Source organism: Patella vulgata, chromosome 7, assembly GCF_932274485.2.
Source record: "Patella vulgata chromosome 7, xgPatVulg1.2, whole genome shotgun sequence".
In the NCBI taxonomy this organism is placed as follows: Eukaryota; Metazoa; Mollusca; class Gastropoda; family Patellidae; genus Patella; species Patella vulgata.
The window spans coordinates 24,241,175-24,264,286 of NC_065885.2; the positions used below are offsets into that span (position 1 = coordinate 24,241,175).

At 35.5% G+C, this 23,112-nt stretch overlaps 2 protein-coding genes across 2 annotated transcripts; both read left to right on the forward strand.

The window, feature by feature from the left end:
- The first annotated feature begins 209 nt into the window (after positions 1-209).
- Positions 210-8,931, forward strand: LOC126827171 (nuclear factor interleukin-3-regulated protein). The gene is made up of 2 exons (XM_050556405.2): positions 210-247; positions 7,556-8,931. The coding sequence occupies exon 2, from the start codon at positions 7,557-7,559 to the stop codon at positions 8,673-8,675; it is 1,119 nt and encodes a 372-aa protein (XP_050412362.1). The 5' UTR covers positions 210-247; position 7,556; the 3' UTR covers positions 8,676-8,931.
- Positions 8,932-13,923: 4,992 nt separating this feature from the next.
- LOC126827169 (protein SHQ1 homolog) lies at positions 13,924-21,199 on the forward strand. Its single transcript, XM_050556404.1, has 3 exons — positions 13,924-14,192; positions 18,911-19,036; positions 19,861-21,199. Exons 1-3 carry the CDS (start codon positions 13,985-13,987, stop codon positions 21,111-21,113), a joined length of 1,587 nt encoding a protein of 528 aa, XP_050412361.1. The 5' UTR covers positions 13,924-13,984; the 3' UTR covers positions 21,114-21,199.
- The last annotated feature ends 1,913 nt before the right edge of the window (positions 21,200-23,112 follow it).

Below are 23,112 nucleotides of genomic sequence, written 5' to 3' on the forward strand. Positions count from 1 at the left end.
ACTACAGCATGCGAAAACCTACATGTGCCAGCCCCGTCTTTAAACCAATCTTCCAACTTCTATTTCTGAGATAGTTACTAGTGACCGGCTACTGACCACAACTACGTATTAATCCTGAGACGGGGTTTAAAACGGCCGTGTGACCAATCACCTGTGACTTTTTATAGTTTTGTTCAGCTAAAAGAAAAACTGACCAGTTACTCAACCACTCTGCTCCAGCACGGACTTCAAGTGTTCTGGACATCAGGTAGGTGATTCAATATCTATTATTTTGTATAACCTCTTAAAGTCTTATGCGCGAGCTTTACGTAATACCGTTTGTTTTGCTGTATTACACATTAACGTAACTGTTTCACACTATCTCAAAATTTCGCCTTTCCGTGTAGCGTTACGTGAATTATTACGTAATTCAGGTAGTCGTCTGATCTGCTCGCGCAATGAGCGAGCAAGTAATAAAATAAATAAACAATTGTTTACATCATATGGTTTATGGAATAGGTTTGGTAATCTATTAACGAGCTTATCTCATCTGTTACGTTGCAGAATTTATATGATATAACTTTAATGGTGAAAATAACGGCCTCTATTTTTATTACATAGGTATGTTACATTGTCTAATGTTTATTATATAGAGATAATTTTATTACATATTGACATACACCTAACACTATTATAAGTACCGGGGAAAAACATTTTCAGAATTCACACGTAAACATTCATGATATACGTTTCATATCTTGAAGGATATTTCAAATCTTAAAATAAACTGTGAAATTTGGATTATTAATTATGGCTAACATGGATTACGATGTGCAGATTTCTAGTAATAGATGTGTTAGAAAATTAGTTCTCAATTCTTGACATATTATATTTATTTTGATTGTCATTACATTTGGATATTAGACTTATCTCAACACAAGTTACAGTATTGTTGGCCTCTTGTTACTCTTAAATGGTTGCTCTATATAAAAAAAATTGACGAGATTTTGATTATAAGTTGTGATAATCATCGACGTTTGTTCTATCAACTCATGAAATGAATTTAGATAGTTGGTTGGATTATTGTTGCATTAGATATATAAATAAATTTCTTAATTCCAGCATAGATATAGACTACCTTTTCATATTCTCTAGTCAAACAAATGTTTTGTTTTTGGGTTTTTTCGTGCATAATTATGAAGCACACACCTAAGTGACTAGATATTTAATTCACGTAAACATCATGTTATTTTCTTCAGAAAATCCATGTTGTATGAAGTATAATGTTGAATACCAGTGTTCATAACCTATGATAGTTTGGAGGAATAATGATATTCAACATACTATTATTCAATATCAAATACATTTTCAGAAATACAAAATAAGGATGATTTGTACGAATTGAATATCTATAAAGTAGGCTTCAAAATAAATGGAGAAACTCCAAGATATAACAGCGAAGAGTCCGCTCAAAACATTCCTTAATATTCCATGGATTGAATTTCGTTTCGTATAGTATTTATTTTCTCGTCAGTCTTTGTGAAATAAAGATAAAAGATCCGTGGTAATTTTCAAGGTTTGATAGTTGTTTGTTCCCGGACCATCCGCACTTTCAAATTTATGGGGTATTTTTGTCCCCCGCCTTTCGAAGAAAGCAGGGGACTATTAAAATGGGTTCGTCCGTCTGTCTGTCTGTCTGTCTGTCCGTCTGTCTTTCCGTCTGTCCGTCCGTCTGTCTGTCCGTCACACTTTTTGGGACACAATAACTCTCTTCCTAATTGAGCTAGAATGTTCAAACTTGGTGTATGTGTTTATTAGGTCAATGCCCTGATGGAGTTCGAAGATGAGCATTTTCCGCTTAGGGTAAGCAGAGATAAGCAATTTGATTGGTTGATGCTTTGGGACACGATAACTCTCTTCCTAATTGGGCTAGAACGTTCAAACTTGGTGTATGTGTTGATTAGGTCAATGCCTTGATGGAGTTCGAAGATGAGCATTTTCCGCTTAGGGTAAGCAGAGATAAGCAATTTGATTGGTTGATGCTTTGGGACACGATAACTTTTAATTGAGCTAGAATGTTCAAACTTGGTGTATGTGTTTATTAGGTCAATGCCTTGATGGAGTTCGAAGATGAGCATTTTCCGCTTAGGGTAAGCAGAGATAAGCAATTTGATTGGTTGATACTTTGGGGCACGATAACTCTCTTCCTAATTGAGCTAGAATGTTCAAACTTGGTGTATGTGTTGATTAGGTCAATGCCTTGATGGAGTTCGAAGATGAGCATTTTCCGCTTAGGGTAAGCAGAGATAAGCAATTTGATTGGTTGATGCTTTGGGACACGATAACTTTAGTTCTAATTAAGTGAGATTGATGAAACTTGGTGTATAGATTTATTATATGAATACCTTAACTAAGTTCGATAATGAACATTTTTTGCTGAGGGTAAGCAGAGTGATAAGCAATTTGATTGGTAGAAACTTTGGAACACAATAACTCTCCTTCTAATTGAGGTAGAATGTTCAAACTTGGCATAGGTGTCTATTAGGTGAATGTTTAAACTTGATGTATATGTAGATGTTCATTAGGTGAATGTCTTGACTGAGTTCAATAATTAACATTTCGAGCTGAAGCTAAGCAGAGCTAATCGATTTCATTTGTCGATGGTTTGGGACAAGATAATCTTGATTCTATCTGATAGAGAGTGATGAAACTTAGTGAAAAAAATAAATGTGCGATTAATTAATATGTGTCATCTATTTATTTTGCAATTTCGGCGGGGGACATCAGCCTCACTGTTGGCTTGTTAAATCTAAAAATGCATTTTAAACATTTTCAAATTACTCATTGAATTAAAATATATTTTAATTCTGATAACGATTGTCAATTCAAAGTAATTCGAATAGAAAATGATGGCACAATCAAAGAACAAAAAATAAGTGAAGATAAAGGAGAAGCTCGCGTAATTTTTAAAAAAAGTTATCAAAATTTATTAAGTATTGTATAACTGGACCTACATATTTGTGAGATAAAACGTCAAGGAAATAGTTTCAAATATGTATTTCAAGGAAAGTGTATTTAAGTACTAATTATCTTATTATTGTGAGAATTGGGGTTAAATTGTAGGATTGTCTAAAAGAATCTCGTAAAGAAACATCTGTATTAAATAAAGGCACTTAAGCTGTCCTCGGGGTCCAACAAATAAACCTTATTATAATAAGGAGCGCCTCCCTAAGAATGTCTGTCCCCTTTCTGACCCGTCACTTGGGATTGGGATTGTCGAGATCATCTTTATCAATGAGTCTCTATCCTAAATATTTATCGTTATAGGTGGATTTTGACTAAAAGTGTTAAGGTTTCGTTTCATCCGATACCAAAACATCAGAAGGGAAGATGCATTGTAAATGGACAGCCTTGACAAAAAGCAAAATTATACAGGACTATTTGAGGGATTGCTAATCCCCTGAAAACAGCAACATTGGGAAATTTGAATGTCTAAAAGCAATACACCTCCAAAGGTGTTCAGTTCCATTTAATGTTTAAAGAGATGACGAATTGAAAATTTTGTCATCACTCGGCATCCACTGTAAACAATAGCCCACACAAGCCAAAGTCATATACGAGTTTCGCTGACATCTTTTGGTGGGCCTCTTTTTAACGCGAATGAATCCAAGCCAGTAGAGTATGTACCGTTGACATTTTGTTTTCTTTAAAGAGCACATAAGGTCACTAGACGAAAATTTCTGTACTTGTAGCCAGGGGCTACTATATGCACTTTACGGCAAATTCACGCCAATCTGATTAAAATTAAACCAGCCATCTTCACCCGAAGTCGCAAATATAGACTCCCGTGAAAACGACTTTGCCAATTATCGAAAATACTCTTAATCCCCTTAGACGCTAGTGACGTCACAGCGACCGAATGCATATTAAATTTGAGAACATATTAGAGTGAATTAAGTTGTGGTAAATTTTCCGCAAAATGTAAATGACGAACACTTACTTTAAAGCGTCGATTTGAACATCACCAACAATTTATTTAATTTCGACTGTTAGTAATGTATAAAGGACTTCAGCTACTTTAGAGTTTGTATGGAGGAGTTGTTAATCCACAAATACCAAAGATAGAACACAAAAATGTGTTAGGATTTATCAGGATATAGAGCAGAAAAACAGTTAATAATTTTAAATTTGTGTATTATAATTATATATGAAATATGTTTATCTCATTTTTAAAATCAATTTCTTGTTTTAAAAATGTACTCTTTTGAAACTAAATAATACATTTATTCAATTGGGGGGAAAATCTGAATCATGCAGTTCTTAATTGTTTGTGAATTAATTCCAGGGTTAGACTTGTAATTATTTGAAAACAAATATCAAATTTATAGAAGCGAGACACCCAACAAACTGTATCTTAATCTTATTTGTGAAGGAAGCCGTGCTGAGATATATTATTTTAACAGCTACCTGGAACCAATTACAATTTTCATTGCAGTTAACACTTGAAAGACTTTATCGGTTGCTAAATTAACCCGTTTTGATTATTAACGGTCTAAAGTGAACCCGAGACGCACCCCCGATTTAACAAATTGAACGCAACCACATCCTTCTGAATTAAACAGTAACTGGCTCAACACGAAGCTAATAAAACTCTTATCAAAACTTTTAACAACGAGGTTTTAATTTTAAATTTATTTGCTCGGGTATTATTGTGACTATATACAAAGACGTGTATCCATTAGGCTTGCCGTTTATAGACATCATAAACATCTTTGTTTTTACGCTCAAATGTTTTCATAGATTTCTAAGAATGAATGAATGAATGAATGGTATACACACATACAAATATAAACTAAGGAATTAGTAAAAACCATTAATTGTCAATTAAAGTTAAAACCAAAGATTATAACCGACTAACCGAAAGCAATCAACGCATTTGACATCTAATAAACTACATGTTATGTAATATGCGATGAAATTTGCAACCATCAGTGTTTTATGCCCAATATTTGACTTCGACTTTGAGCGAAATGCCCTTAGATGTATATCTTGAATGGTGTCATATGCTAAAATTTAATATATCTACCCCCCCCCCCCCCAACTCCCCCAAAACATCTAAGAGCCTTCAAAATTTATTTTCTTACTAATTCGTTCATTGAAACAAAAATATGGATAAATGGCGTACACCTATGACACTAGCAGTATAAAAAAATAACCCGTCAAAGAAAATAGGTTTATTCTTTTAGATATACGCATGGTTGGTGATTGGGTTTATTTTTCGGTGACAATTCGTCTGAATTTGTTTTGTGTAGGCCAGTTGTATAGATGTATAAGATACTTACTTATCACTATTTACATTATGATTAAAGCATGGAGCGTGCTGGGGTCACCAAGATAAACTCTAGTGTACAACTTCCTTCCGACATGTATCATGTTCTATCTATAGCTGGACAACCTTGAAATATTGGAATTGAATGGATTTAACATATGCTATTTTTTAAATTCTATTTGGCCATTATTACTACCCTCACTCCTTCGAATTGCAAAAGGTGTTTTTTTACATGCACTTAAAAACCTCGAACGTGTTCTAGACCCATGCCAAGGTTCCAACTTGAGACGTTTTAGTTAGAATTATAGTGTCCTAACCAGACGACCATTTTAGCTTGTACGTTAATTGTACCCTGCCAAAAATAATTATGAAATTTATTCCAGAAAATTGAAGAGTAGATACTTCGTGAGATGCATGAGTGAAGCAGGGTGGTGCACTAAGACCATTCCTATCTCTAAACGAACATAAGATTCCTCATTGTATAAAGAATACCGCTATCATTAGTATGAACAACATTTACTTGTATTCTGTTATATATGGACAATATCCCAGCTGAACATATAGACATAATACTAATTTGTTCAAATAAACTAAAATTACCCTTTATAAAGCTATGAATATTGTTGTTTGTCAGCAGTAATTGATCTATTTTCATGTATAACAAAATAATTTCGCAGTTCATGATCTATTACGTTCAGCTAACGCCCACAGATCATTGGTATTTGTCTGTGATAATCAAAAGAGATTTGTGAAAGTTGTGTTAAAATGATTAACCTATGCTTCGATTATTGTCTTTTAAATACCGGTGTTTAAAAGAGAGATCAAAATCTGGATAGAAAACATACAAAGATTGTTGACAATCGAGCAGAGCACGTGGCGAAATCTTTAGAAAGGGAGCTATGGATTTAAAATGGCAAATAAATATGACCCACCCGTAACCCCACCTCTAACACTGTTTCTGTTTCATTTCATTTATATTCCATGCTTAATTAGACCAACCCAAGACCTGCTTCAACACGTAAATCATAAACTAATTCGTGCCAAATGGCCTTAAGATGTTTGTAATTAAGATATAAGTATAAACGAAAATCACTGATACGAAACCAAAAGGAATTGCTCTAATTCAATGAGCGAACCGTGTTCAAATTTTCACCCCATGTCATCTGTACAGCCTTTATATGAGTATACTCGCTAACTACGTGATGTATAATTTAAAGTAATTTTTTTACGTGTAAATGTTTAGAAGTTGTCAAGACCTGTTAATATGTGATCTTATTATACCTTGACACAGCCATGACAAAATATAATAGACATCATCACTCATGTATCAAAAACGTTTCTTTTTGAAACAATGCATACTATACAAAAATCGGAAATATAATAGACATCATCACTCATGTATCAAAAACGTTTCTTTTTGAAACAATGCATACTATACAAAAATCGGAAACAAACATTAGATATGAGACCTGTTTGGAAGCCAAAAAAAAAGAAGAAGAAAAGATAATTAAATAAAAAATAATAAAATAAAAACCACAAGAACAATTAGAATAAAACCCCTTTCTATCGACAATGTCTTGCGAACTTTTATAAATGTAAAAATCATATTTAGTATATTTAATAAGCTCAGATTACTAAAATGGAACATGATGGTAGGTCCCCATAATGCTGGTAACATTATTTCAATCAACAAAAAAAAAACCCACAAAACAAAAAAAACCAAAAAAAAACAAAACAAAAAACTTTTGATATCTAAACCTTACGTCCACACGAACATTATTAGTCAAAACATGAACAGGGTTGTAAATCAAACATTTCTGAATTTTGAGAACATTCGTCCTGAGTTCTGGCCCCGAGTTCACAAAGGATTCTCAGACTTAAGTTGAGAATTTGCTCAACTTTCAATCACTGTTTATGAGAAATATCTTTGATCCAGATACACAAAACTTTGCATATAGTTTTTTATTGATATATCTGATACATTAAAACAACAAAATTATTATAAAGGGCTATATTTTAGTTAAAATAAGGTGAACAATTTTAAGTAAATTCTCAACTTAAGTCTGAGAATGCTTTGTGAACTCGGGGCCTGGTAGGTTTATAAACCAGCTAAACCACGGTCACCGACAGCTTTATCGTCTAGGACGTCAGTATAACATGTGTCATTAAATTCTCAAATGGATGACATCCTTAAATCACACACGCTCGTTCTCACGGCATTCAAACCCCTTCTTTTATGTTTTTCAGAATGGAGCCCCAGATGTATGGCCACGACCAATCTTGGATGGGATCCTGCGATGGTCAGTTTTTGCCCAAAATAGTCCAAAGACGAGCCAAGAGAAGCATACCTGATAACGATAAGGACGACAAATATTGGGAAAAGCGAAAACGAAACAACATGGCCGCTAAACGATCAAGAGAATGCAAACGTCAAGCAGAAACAGACATACGTAACAAAGTGTCATTTTTAGAAGAAGAAAACGCGTTATTGCGCAAAGAAATTAGCCTAATGAAAGCCAAATTCGGTATTCCACCGGAACAAAGCATCTTATCCCAAGAGGACAGAACACAGTGCATGCATGATGTCCGAAGTAACCGGCAGTTGACAGACAATGGCGCCAAATCTGAGAGTGAAGACGGTAGCGACAGTAGTATGATGTCACCTACAGGTGCCAGATATTCTCTTGGTGGAATGTCTAAATCAGTCAGTCCTTATGGTGATAGAATGAACGGAGAAATAAGAAGACAACAAGGTGTTTCAAGACATAAGGGCACTGATATGAATGGTGGCAATGGGTACGAAGTATACGCCTCGTGGAGCCAACTACCAGCAGAAGCCTCCTATATAAATGCTCAAATGTACCCAAACGCCGAGGGAAAGTATCCCCCTAGCACACCTCAAGAATTCATGGACAAACACGCCATGTTTTCCAACTATGAAAGATACGTGGCAGAAGATGGACAAACGAATCCTAGAACGGGGTATCAGTATTATGGCTACCAGCATCAACTTATGTATCCAGGTACAACACCCGTTCATACTCCAGCAGATTTAACACTCAACAGAAAATCTGACGGAAGAACGAGAGACGAGTGTCCGGAATTCATGGAAAAATCGGAATTAAACGGAAACATGTCAGTTAATTCCAGTCCACTAAAGCTACCAATTAAACCTGAATATTACAGTGAAGAAAAGGCAATGCTTCTAAAACATTCGGCACAACTAGCTGACAGCACCACAAATAACGCTTCACATCACGGTAACCAATCCAGTACACCTGATGGAGAATTTTACGGAAATGACGGAGTTAATCTAAAAGCCAAATTACAACATTTATCCTCACATTTTAACGAATTGAAGAAATGAATAAAAATAATTTCGAGGGCCATTCCCAAGAAATTATTGCTTACGGTATACCATGCTGTGCCGTTTGGTACCCGTTAGAAGCCCGAGATAACATTTTGTGCTAGAACAATATTTAAGTATTTATATGATTCTACAGTGGAAATTGTTTTTAGATGTTCGTCGTGAATATTAGTGATATAAAAGTGTCGCAGGGTAACAGACTTATGCTATATTGTGATGTTTTTCTTTTGTTCAGTGTGATGTACATATTATATAGCTAATTAGACTTATATACTTACCTTAATTTACAAAAAATATAGTATATACTACCCATCGACTACATTTCAAAACCGTATTCGAGTCTATGTATATTTAAACAGTTTTTTATTGTTTAAAAAAAAAAATTAGTTCCGACTCGAAAATCAGAACTCTGCAAAAAGTTAATTTACAAAATATAGTATATTAACCATCGACCACATTTGAAAACCGTGTTTGAGTCTATGTATATTTATAAACTGTTTTATTTATTGTTACGGTTTTTTAAATTAAAAAATTAGTTCGGACTCGGATATCAGTAGTCTGCTAAAGTATTGGAGCATTCCCCTTTTTTTTGTTATGGTAAATCCTGTTTCGCGAAAGATTGATTTAAACTCGCGCAACTCACCTTCAGTTCGTCCCCGCTGATAGATAATAAAATAGAATTATGCATGAGATTTCTACTGAAATTGGTTTCAAGATTCATTATTTTTAACTTAGTAATGATTCGATTTTAGTAGTTATAGTTTATGATTTTATAAGTATTAACCAATGACTTTTAAAGATTATTTATTTTAGAATGTTTTAAATGATAAACCTTTACATTTTTGTATAGAATATTTCAAAACTCATTAAGTCTACTTTCATTTTCATAAAAGACATCTTGTTGTTAGGTGTATATGATTCCAGATTAAAAAGTTGTTTTCTGTAGTTGTTTTTTCTTTTAACAAAATTCACAATTTAAAAGCGTGTGTTTATGTGTACAATACGAATGGGGTGGGTGGGGGGGCGACAGTGGCATTTATGCCTATACTCCTCTTCATAAATCTGCAAACTGATGATTTGTGTACACACGCGACATCGGTTTCTCGTCCCATCCGAAAAACTTTCCTAGTCAGCTTCGCAGGTGTCACCTCCGAAAAGTGGGGAACCGGACTTGAAAAATTCCAGGAACAGATTCTTCTGCGAACACGCCCGGAATTGAACCCTGAAAATTCTGGTTCGTTTTGTTCGAACCCCTGAAAAATTGGAGACGGGCGATTTGAACACCTCTAAATAAACTTCCAACCCACGCAATATTTTAAACATAAGCTGTAAATGGATCTATTCTTCAAATTTGGCTTTTAATTGCCTGCTTTAAGAATTTTTTTTTCGGAGACACTTTGAAAACTGGTAGTTCTTCTTTAATGATGACGCACGGATTATTAGAGTTCCAGTATCCCGATAGTGACAAAGCAATCGTTTTAGATTTAGTTGTACAAATTATCAAAATATGCAAGGTAAGTTATGTTGGATAGGATATATCAACTTATTGGGGAACCGAATATCATATAAGTTTTCTTCAACATAATCAAGTTAATAATATTTTGAACTGTTTAAGTATGGTATTAGTTCGTTCGTTTCTAGAGTTTTACGTCCACTTCCACCTAAGGTGATATCGTAGACAAATATGGTATTAACATTAACAGGGTATAAGTTCTAAACTGTTGTATACTGAATTCGATCTCTTTGATAAAATATGTAAACGTAAGATTACAATTGCATATTAATTTACAAAATGTTCGCCGGGTTTGTTTGCTGATCGGCTGTTTATCGGATTTTCAATGTGTAGCCTTTTTGTAATCCCCACGCGATGGTACAACCGTATGCCTATGTGATAATGATTTATTCAAAGCAACGGTTAATTTGTGCTTTTACATATAGATGAAATTGGAGGAGTAAACTGAACACATGGTTAATAACAATTATGATTACCAGGTTAATACTAATCAATAGAATTATATAACGGCCGCTAATGACGGGACTTGTTCTCTAGCTTATTGTCTCCAACTCATTAATTACTAACTGATTATCTTAACTTAATACACACTGGTATACGATGATATAATACCAAATATCGATCTTTCATATATTTATGAGATCAATAGCAAGTATGTCTTAATTCGGAAATCTCACATGCATTAACCCTATATCTACACTGAGGGATCGAAGAGGAAGTTCCTACTGTCCCGCTGCCCCTTTGTTGCTGCAGTTTTCAGAATTGGGGCTATCCCATTTCCACCCTTAGTATAAAAAACTATAATGAGATCGACGTAAAACCATACGCAACAACAACAACGACGGGGTTACAAGGGTATTCTAATAGAATTGTTTACCTTAAATAATCAAGAAGTAGCAAAATTGACCAAATTAAGATGGAATTGATAAAATAACCCGCGGAATTAAGTTGACAAAGAACTCAGCCTAGTTATATTATTTCGTGTATAAAACTCAGAAACAGTGGCGGACTACCCATGGCGCACGTGGCACATCTGCGCCAAAGCCCCAAACAAGTTAGAATATCGATTTTTCTTTTATTTTAAAGAGCTTCCAAACTTGTATACAGACGTCTGGGTAACTGCGCCAGGCCCCCCATGCGACTAAACCCGGTAGTGCTCAGAAACCAGTAATACAGCCACCAGTTAATATAGGATGATGTTGATTTTTTTTTATAAACAATATTTTTTATTCAGATTTGTATCTGAATTGGGCTTGGGGAACAGGCAGAGCCTATATCAAACCCCCTCTCATGATGTTGATCTCGGAATTGATATCGGATTTTCTGTGTAAGCGAAAGAGAAATTTCGACAATTGGATGTCAACAATCGCCACTTAGTGAAATATTACAATAATAGCTGGATAGTGGTAAATCTAATTTTCTCTCAACTCCACTTCTTTATATGGTTCGCCTATCTGATATTCATGAATGGAGACTAAGATAATAAGATTAAGATGAAGAAGCTTAGCGGCTGTCGGCGTTTTGCCACCAGGTTCCGGATTTGATCCAGGTGTTGACCGAGAAAGTTATTCGGAATTTTCCAGTCCGGTACCTCTTGTCAGGACGGAAGGTATGACAAGGGAAAAAAGCGTCAGGTGGGACGAAAACCGAGACCACCGACACCGCATGAATGGCACAAATCGTCTACTAACGTATGTTGAAAAAATACAAACATTGAAATATTTGTGCTCGTACGGGTCGCAACCGCTTTATGTAAAAGGATGTATTTTGCCTTTCGGATGGGACGAAAATGCTGAGATCCCGTGTACGCTTTGGGGTGCAGGAAAGAACCCTTGAGTGTTGTAATTCCACGAACAGTATAGGTGGAACAGACGCTGTCCGGGCAAATTTCTTTCATAGCAGACTAACAGGTCATGTCATTGGTTAATGAATTGTAAACACCATTAATGTTATAGGTCGCAGTTATTAAGAATAGCATTCAAAGTTTTTAGAGATAAAATGTCCATTAGAAATAAATATATTGGATTTTAAAGATGCAACGAAAGAAATTGGATGGTCCTTCTGAAGGGTGTTTCGGGACAAGATCGGGACAACCTAGTACTGTTTTTTCGTAGGTGGTAGTTTGTTGTTTATTACAAATTTAAAGTCCAATACATTACGATATGATAGACAGATTGATTTAAATAATTATTTACATATGAATGAGTAATAAAAAAAGAAAGATGACAACATAAGAAAAATAAGTTCTTGTATATAAGATATAGGTCGCTTTAAAAAAATTTCGTTGTCGTGTGAAGAGAGGGCGGGTCAGCTTCTCCCTTCGTCATAATAAAGTCAAGTTAAAACAAGAAGTCCAGCTGATTGACGTTTGGTATCGTCAATCCGGATAGAAAAGAAAAAAAAACGCGGGGAAAAAGAATCCACTTGCTTTGTGGCAAAGCGAAATTCGCATTAAAAACAACATAGTGTTCGTGCGATTATTTCCCATAATTTCCAAGTCCTTTTAAACAATTTACCACTTTCACGTTTAAAATCATATATAGTCTGTAGTAGTCCTTTTAAACAATTTACCACTTTCACGTTTAAAATCATATATAGTCTGTAGTAGTCCATTAAAAGTTTTCCTTGTTGTGGATGACTCTCAACGGATAAAAGTTACCTGAAAAAGGAAAGTAGAGCCAACAGCAACATATAGAACAGAACAATTTAAACATTTCAACATACATGATATTAAACTTTTAAACACATATTATACAAATTTATATGCATTGTCAATTTTAATATATGGTTGTGTAGGTCCCTGTTTCCCTTTTCTTTATTTTTAACTAATATATTATTATATAAAATCAGGGAGAACCGCAATAGTACTGTCCTACAACAAAAGTTTCTTCCTGTGAAACTCTATATGTATTTCCTCACATTAATGTTAATTTATGCTGATATTATTTCCAAAGGTGATCTGATACTTTGTTTTATTAATGACCAGCTTCCCATATGGACAGTAAAGGACAACCCCTATCACTAACAGCTTTATACATTTAGCCAATCGGCGTTCCTCTATAGATTCAGGTTGTTGCTTTTGAAAAAGAAAAGATACAGCGCAGGCTATTGCAAGGGGGGCTACTCCGTTTTAGCGGCAATCGTGATCAAAGATATCACTATATATTTTTCGGAGAATCGAAGAAAAGGTTTTGAATTTACATTTCCTGCCAGGTTTTGGTGAATATTCGTGACCTATGATAAAATAATTGAGTATGGAAAGAAAGTATGTGCAAAATATACACAAAAGTTATACTATATGAATGCATATTATAATAGGCCCACGTGTCGCCTGGACTATAGAAATATTAGAAATCATTATAAACTAAGTTTAATTTTTTGTTGTTAAAGCATGATGTATAAATTTGCACATAAACGGTGGTTTGAACATATTGTAGAAACAAAATGGGTAGTTTAGGTCCTCAAATGTTCCATAATAAACAAAGTTCCTCACAGTGCTGTTTTTAGCTTTATGATTTTTGATAACTTTAATGTATGATACCGGAGAGTTTTTAACCCAATACGTATGTTATAGTTTATTCCTCGGGCATACGTTTGGACAAGACATTGAAACGTGTAATAGAACGCGTTCAATCCAATGAATATTCGGAGCAAAGTGCAAAAAAGAGCAAAAACTTAGGTGGTCTGTTTCCGAATCACATCCGTAAGGGGGGATAATCTAATGTAAGTAGCAAGATGGCTGCGCCCATGGTTGTAAACATGTGATATATTTTGGAAGATAAATAAAACAGATAACATGTTGACTCCGGCGTTTGAAATACACCAAGACAACGAATTTTTGTTTTTCTACATTAAAGCACCATATACAAAGATTTCAGATACTGAAATATTCATAGAAGATAATGAATTCAAGTTTTTTTCTAAACCCTATTTTTTACGACTGAATTTGCCTGGGCAATTAATTGAAGATGGGAGAGAAACGGCAATTTATGATTCTAATAAAGGTAGGGCAGTAGACTACTCTTATTAGCTAGTATGTGTATGATCGGTACATGAGCAATGCAGCGTAACAGCTTGTGAACTGTCATGCCTCAGTTATAAAAACACCGATTGACCGATAATAATTGCAGTCCATGTCTAAACCAAATCCTAACTCTAGAACTGTTGAATACTGAACCTTTTTTTGTTTATACACTGCTTCCATATTCTGTAAATGAAATGCTAGTTTCGCTGTCTTTCGTTTAACTGAAATAGTATGGCAGTATATTAGATTCAAAATTATAACATGCTATCGTCTAATTTCTAACTTCCATTCATGTAATTTCTAACTTCCATTCATGTAATTTCTAACTTCTAACCTCCATTCATGGGCGCTATTGCACTTTCGTACCTCTACCAGTTCCCGTGGTCGTAGGCACTTGAAATTTTCAGAGGATGTTAAGGGGGGCTAGCAATGACCACACACCAAATTTCAGCCGAATCGATAAATAACTTTTTATTTTACCGACCTTTTAATTTCTAACGAGAGAGAACTTCATCCGTTTGACGCCATTTGCTTTGTTTACTAATTAGACTTGAATAACAAGACACTAAGACGGAAACCGACTCGAATAACAAGACACTTAGACGGAAACTGACACACTGCACTAGCTGCCTAACACTGCAGTTCATTAAAATTAATATAATTTTCGTATACTTTAATTTTTGCGCGAAGCCACCATTTTCTATAAAATACTATTTGGTGTTGATCAGTGGATTGGCCTTTAGGTGTAAATATTGCCGTGACCTTGATTTTGACCTTGAGGCCAAACTTCCCATCCATATCGGGGCCTTTGCGTTTATGCTTGCCGTGGCCTTATTTCTTACTGTATTATCAAAGTTAATGTTCGAGGTGAAAGCAGAGATGACGTCCTTCAGAAAAGATAATTGGGTTAAAGTCGTAGGTCAAGGTCATGTTACAGAAAACTAAACTCAAACTTTTCAAAGTCATTTTTGGGACATTTGACCTTGACTTACGACCTTGACCCCGTAACCATTTTCGAAGGCTATCACATTGGCTTGAATCATGAACGTTTACCTTGTCCTATCGCACACTGCTCGTTCAGAAAACGGTCAAACGCAGAGGGCCCGTGTCCGAAAGGAAGTCAATGGGCGTGGTCAATGTGAAAGGTCGTGGTGACCTCCACTAGTCACCGTTAACCATCCGTAACCTTGACTCTGACCTTGAGTCCAAACGTCCCATCCATCTCGGGCCCTTTGCGTTTATGCTTGCCGTGGCCTTATTTCTAACTGTATTATCAAAGTTAATGTTCGAGGTGAAAGCAGAGACGACGTCCTCCAGAAAAGATAATTGGGTCAAAGTCGTAGGTCAAGGTCATCTTACAGAAAACTAAACTCGGACTTTTCAAAGTCAGTTTTGGGACATTTGAGCTTCACTTACGACCTTGACCTCGTAACCATTTTCGAAGGCTATCACCATGACTTGAACCATCGACGTTTACTTTGGTCCTGTCGCACACTGTTCGGTCAGAAAAGGGTCAAACGCAAAGGGCCCGTGTCCGAAAGGAAATCAATGGGCGTGGTCAATGTGAAAGGTCGTGGTGACCTCCACTAGTCACCTTTAACCATCCGTGACCTTGACTTTGACCTTGAGTCCAAACTTCCTATCCATCTCGGGCCCTTTTCGTTTATGCTTGCCGTGACACTATTTCTTACTGTATTATCAAAGTTAATGCTTGAGGTGAAAGCAGAGACAACGTCCTTCAGAAAAGTTAAAAGGTCAAAATCGTAGGTCAAGGTCATGTTACAGAAAAGTAAACTCAAACTTTTCAAAGTCAGTTTTGGGACATTTGATCTTGACTTACGACCTTGACCCCGTAACCATTTTCGAAGGCTATCAACTTGGCTTGAATCATGGGCGTTTACCTTGGTCCTGTCGCACACTGCTCGGTCAGAAAACGGTCAAACGCAGAGGGGCCCGTGCCCGAAAGGAAGTCAAGGGCGTGGTCAATGTGAAAGTTCGTGGTGACCTCTACTAGTCACCTTTAACCATCCGTGACCTCGACTTCGACCTTGAGTCCAAACTTCCCATCCATCTCTAGCCCTTTTCGTTTATGCTTGCCGTGACCCTATTTCTTACTGTATTATCAAAGTTAATGCTTGAGGTGAAATCAAAGACAACGTCCCTCAGAAAAGATAATTGGGTCAAAGTCGAAGGTCAAGGTCATGTTATAGAAAACTGAACTCAAACTTTTCAAGGTCAGTTTTGGGACATTTGACCTTGACTTACGAGCTTGACCCGTAACCATTTTCAAAGCCCATCATCTTGGCTTGAACCATCGACGTTTACCCTGGCCCTGTCCCAAAAATGACTTTGAAAAGTTTGAGTTTAGTTTTCTGTAACATGACCTTGACCTACGACTTTGACCCAATTATCTTTTCTGAATGACGCCGTCTCTGCTTTCACCTCGAACGTTAACTTTGATAATACAGTAAGACATAAGGTCACGGCACGCATAAACGCAAAGGGCCCGAGATGGATGGGAAGTTTGGACTCTAGGTCAGGGTCAAGGTCACGGATGGTTAACGGTGACTAGTGGAGGTCACTACGACCTTTCACATTGACCACGCCCATTGACTTCCTTTCGGACACGGGCCCCTCTCCGTTTGACCCTTTTCTGGCCGAGCAGTGTGTGACAGAACCAAGGTAAACGTCCATGATTCAAGCCAAGGTGATAGCCTTCGAAAATGGTTTCGGGGTCAAGGTCGTAAGTCAAGGTCAAATGTCCAAAAAATGACTTTGAAAAGTTTGAGTTTAGTTTTCTGTAACATGACCTTGACCTACAACTTTGACCCAATTATCTTTTCCGAAGGACGTCGTCTCTGCTTTCACCTCTTGCTTTCACCTCGAACATTAACTTTGAAAATACAGTAAGAAATAAGGCCACGGCAATCATAAACGCAAAGGCCCTGATATGGATGGGAAGTTAAGACTCAAGGTCAAAATCAAGGTCACGGCAATATTCACACCTAAAGGCCAATCCACTGATCAACACCAAATAGGATTTTATAGAACATGGTGGCTTCGCGCAAAAATTAAAGTATACGAAAATTATATTAATTTTTATGAACTGCAGAGATAGGCAGCTAGTGCAGTGTGTCGGTTTCCGTCTTAGTGTCTTGTTATTCGAGTCTAAATAGTAAACAAAGCAAATGGCGTCAAACAGATAAAGTTCTCTCTTGTTAGAAATTAAAAGGTCGGTAAAATAAAAAGTTATTGATCGATTCGGCTGAAATTTGGTGTGTGGTCATTGCTAGCCCCCCTTAACATCCTCTAATAATTTCAAGTTCCTACGACCACAGAAACTGGTAGAGGTACGAAAGTGCAATAGCGCCCATTCATGTAACTTCTAACTTCCATTCATGTAATTTCTAACTTCCATTCATGTAGTTTCTAAATTAAGACAATGTATAATCCAACTTCTTTATTTGTTCAATGTAAATTTTAATTCTGTTTCATCTTATTTCTATTATTAAGGCGAAAAATGTCTAGTTGCTTTACATGTTAAGCATGAACGGCAAACAAATTTAGAATTTTTATACTTCTACCTAGAAACCATCATTATGACGTCGTTTGGTGTCGCTACCGTGTGCTCAATCGCCAAATTGAGCACAAGGTAGCGACAGCAAACGACGTCATAATGATGGTTTCGAGGTAGAAGTATAAAAATTCTAAATTTGTTTGCCGTTCATGCTTAACATGTAAAGCAAATAGACATTTTTCGCCTTAATAATAGAAATAAGATGAAACAGAATTAAAATTTACACTGAACAAATAAAGAAGTTGGATTATACATTGTCTTAATTTAGAAATTACATGAATGGAAGTTAGAAATTACATGAATGGAAGTTAGAAGTTAGAAATTACATGAATGGAAGTTAGAAATTAGACGATAGCATGTTAGAATTTTGAATCTAATATACCGCCATAAAATAGATGTGGTTATTTCACTTATTTCAATTAGCTACCCGGATGGTAAATAGGGCCTATTTCCTAGAACAATAAGTTTTTTGTTTAAATCAGGTGGCGAATAATGCATTTTTCAAGGACCATTGCAAAGAATGATTTGCCATGGTGAAACTAAAGAGAACCAATCATTGCTAAAAGTAAAGACATCAAATTTATCTCAAAGTGTTTCTCGTATAGATAGAGAGCCATGGTGGCTCAGTGATTAAGACGCTGGCTCACTAATCTGCAAGTCTCGGTTTCACTACCTGTGTTGGCTGAGAAAATTTATCAGGACTTCCTGGCGTGGTTTCCCCTTGTCAGCAGTGAGGGCCTGACAAGGACAGTTGTCTAGTCGTTCGACTTGGACAAAGAACCGAGGTCTCGTGTACTGCACATTGGCACGTAAAAGAACCCCTGACAGTTGGAATTATTTATTAGCCCAGCTGAAGCAGATCAGTAGGATGTTAAACCCAATTCCATTTCATTTCTCTCGTATCTAGATACTATACGGCCTACAATGTATGTAAAAATGCCAGAAAGTGTAACCGTTAAAAGTGCAGTCCCTAAATATAATTCACTAAGGGTTGCAGGATTGGAAAATTTCAGTATATTTTATACAATGTTATTTATGTCACAAAAGCAGGTTATTTATGTCAACAAAGAAGTGCCCTTGATTTCAAGTTAATTATAAACCACTTTCTTTATAATTCACAGGACATATCACCATCAAAGTACCTAAAAAGACACAGGGAGAAGTATTTGAAGGCCTGGACATGCTAACAAAATTGTTGGCCCCTAAAGGAGATAGAGTAGCCACGGAACCTTTAATAGAAGTATTAGGTACATTGAAATAAATTTATGTTATAACAGTAGGTGCAGGGGACCGCACCACACACAAACTAATATACAGTACATAATATACAGACACCACAAACAACAAACTCACATATCTAGGGTCTAGCTGTAAGCATCCACTGCTGTGCTACAGGCTTTACCCAAAATGAAAAAAGAAAAATATTGATTTACATGAAGGCCGATAGACTGCCGGTTGACATCACATCATGAGTGAGAACATCAAAAAATTTAACAGTAATAAGGACGATAATCCAGATAGAATTTTGTAAAACACTAAAAATTAATAAATTAGTGAGGAAGTCAGGTGTTATGAATATACCATGTACAGAAGGGGGGATTCAGAAACTCTGGGATCATATAGCATAAGCCAATACAGCTTGGTGTCCACTTGGCACCAAGGTGGGAGTGGGGTGGGAATATGTATTTATTGGAAATCAAAATCAGCAGTTAGAATCTATACTTACAGTTTGATCAGGCTATGTCAGGGGTAACTTTTCAATGTGTTTTTGATAAACTGTTTATATTACATACCGTTATATATTTTATAGTAAATATAAATACAAAATGTGATAAATTTTGTTTTTTAAAGTGCTGGTAATGTTTGATTAGTCAATGCAAGTGGTTAAACTTTATTGAAATATAGAGTTGCACATTAAATTAATTGATGGATGTAACACCCTAAAGAAATTTATTTTCAAAACTTTTTTTTCTAGAAAACCCTTTTATTAACAACAGCAAGTTTGGGTGACTTCGCTTACATCAGTTAACTTTTATAATGTATTTATCTTCTGAATATGTTTTATTGACAGGATCTGATGCTGACTGTCCACCAGGTTGTATTTTAGATGATAATGAGATTGATTGGTATATAGAACAAAAACCATATGAAGAACCTAACATCATTAATACTTCATATAAATATGGTTTTGCTGGCCAGAAATCTGGTATTTTTAGTCGTCTTGCCAATGAACTTAAACATCTAGTAGATGTAAATGATCCCGATAACTTATCTCCAGCTGATCGCCTTAAACAAAGACAGGATGTAGAAGATAATAAATTTGATGATGATCATTATTTAGCGGATTTATATCAAGATGATGTCATAAAAACTATATTGAATTATCAAGCTGATTGGAATCGGTCTGATAATGTGAAAGTAGATCATGAAGACGTTATTTGTTTTAATGATGATCAAAAGGAGAGAATGCGAAATTTACCAAAAAAGGAATATGTTATTGATAAAGATGTTTTACCATCAGTATATCTTAGTCTTGTTGATCTAATTTATTCCTATTGTTATAATCATAGAATAACAGAAGGGGATGATAATGTAGAATCAGGATGGAATATCTGTAAATTAAGCTCTACTCTATCCTGGTTTGCAGTGGACACAAATCCTAGAGATGTAATAATCACAAACATTAGACGAAGCTTGTGTTTTCCACTGCACCGGCACTGGCAACTTGCAATCAAAGTTTTGGAAGATACACAAAAACTATTTGAACTTGGCAAAAGACAGATATTAAAATGTTTATTAGAAATTCATCAATTGTTTCATGATTGTGATTCAAGATATATCTTAAATGATATCTATATTACTGACTATTGTGTCTGGCTTCAGTCAGCTAGTGATGAAAAATTAAAATCATTAGCTAAAGCTCTCAAAGACTTAAACATGCAGAAAATAGAAGTTAAATTGAACTTAGAGGAATTAGAGGCCGCGGCAAAAGTGGCCATGGAAGAAGATGTTTCAAATCATTTAGAGAAATTAACTGTTGCTGATAGTGATGATGAGAGTACAGAGAGCAGTGATGAAGACAGTACTGGTAGCAGCTACACAGATTCCACTGAAGAAAGCACACAGACAGATGATGCAAGTGAAGGAGAAAATGAAAGTACTGAATCCAAAACTATTTCTATATCCAATAATGTTCTGAAAAAGGAATCATTTGAAAATAGTGACAATGAAAAAAACATTAATGTTGATGGGTCAACATTTAATAATACAAAACAAATGATCAGTGTCGACCTTCAAACAGTGACTGACAGTTTAAATGAATAAGTTGGTAATATGAAATAAATACCTTAAAAGTAAATACATAATCATCCATCATAATCATATTTATAATAATAAAGAAATCAAGTTGGGATTTTCTTCTCAGAATTGTTTTTAAAAATGAAGAAAAAATAATCTAATTTTCGGATGTAAACCAATAGGATTGAAATCATTTGCCTGAAACAAATAAGGATGCATTCTAATTTTTTTTTTGGCCATAAAACATACTACAGACAGGTGGGCTACAGTTGTATGTTTTTAAGGTAGGTTTCTGTCTACAAGAAAAATATAATGAATGACACAAATTACTTACTATGAAAACCTGTGGTACACCAACTGTCTGGCAAATTGAAAAAAAAATACAATTAAACATTGGAATACATGTGCTCATAACCATTTGCAACTTTAAATACATACAGTATATAAAGAAGCCTTTTGCCCAGCAGTTTATGCATAATGATTATGATGACAAATGAATAGGAATTTTATTAGCTGCCCCTCTAGAGGTCACAATTGTTATCCGAATTTGATGAAACTTAAAAGTTTATATCCCAAAGATCGTTGTTCTTTTCGATATTCCAACATATATGGCTGTAACGTCATGGATTATGACCCCAGATTGTACTAAAAATTGCATTTTTAGGTTGTGGGCCCTCAAGAGATCATGTTTTTTTATCTGATGTTGATGAAACTTAAACTATATGTTTATATCCCAAAGATCTTAGTTCCTTTTTGATATTGTCGTATGTCAGACCGTAACATCCTGTATGTACTCACCTCATTCATCGCTGATTACTTGACACCTTTAGATTCACTACCTCACAATATTGAAAGTTTGCAAATGGCAGTAATTACCTCCCCTAATAATTTCCAACCTGTTTTCTCACTTTTCAAACAGTATAGCAGGTATATTCCCACAGAAATACTAGAAAATGACTCTAGGATGCAGTAATATCTAAAAGTCTGCCAACCCACTCAAACTATAGTCCTCGTAAGTTGTACAGACAGTTTGGTTAAATTTCTGTTGATTTTGGTGTATGGTTAATTTATGTGATCTTTAATCTGGAAAACTTGAGTGGGATGACATTATTGCTATTGACTCTATGTCAGTAGAATTATTATTAAAATCGAAAAAGGTGTAGGGTTGCATGTCCAACCCCGTGGGTTTTCTCGAGGTCCTCCGGTTTCCTTCCACTGCTAAAGACCTGTACGCACATGTGAATTATTTAAATAAAACTGAACCATATATTACTCCCGAAATGACCTAGTTTGTGTGGAGTGGTTTTGATTCTGGTTGTATGTTGTATCGGACAAGGAGTAGGGTCGCCTGTCCAACCTCATGGGTTTTCCCCCGGGTCCTCCGGTTTCCTCCCTCTGCGAATTATTGAAATAAAATAGAACACCATGTGTTAGTCCCAAAGTGGAGTTAAACCCATCTCTCTCTCTCTCTCTCTCTCTCTCTCTCTCTCTGTCTCTCTCTCTCTCTCTCAATATAAACATTCTTTATAAATGAAGATATTAGTATTGTTATATTGCTTGAACGGGGAAATTATAGACAAGAATTAGGCCTAGTATTCTGATTTGTTTCGAGGTTGTTTTTTTTTTTAAATTGTTGAAAAACAAATATGGAAATGTGTATTGCATATGTTAAATTATTTGTTGTTTTAATTTAAGGGACATATTTAATGCAGATCTTGGTTTTGATTCATCAAACATTACTGCATATGAAGAACTCAGAACTATCTAGCCCAGTAGACCTAAAGCCCATAATTTGGAGTGATGATCTATTTTTATTTTACATTAATAACAAAATGACTATAGAAGTTCATGCCAAAATAGGTCTTCATCCTATTTTTCTCTCTTTTTTGTGGTTACCTCCCTTGTGTCAACCAGGTGTCTTGTGTGACAAGCGGGACTAGCAATAGTTTATTATGGTTACTGATCGGACTTCATATTCATTCGCGATGGTAAGTGACATTTGTATGAATGCAATTCTTTTCCTGGA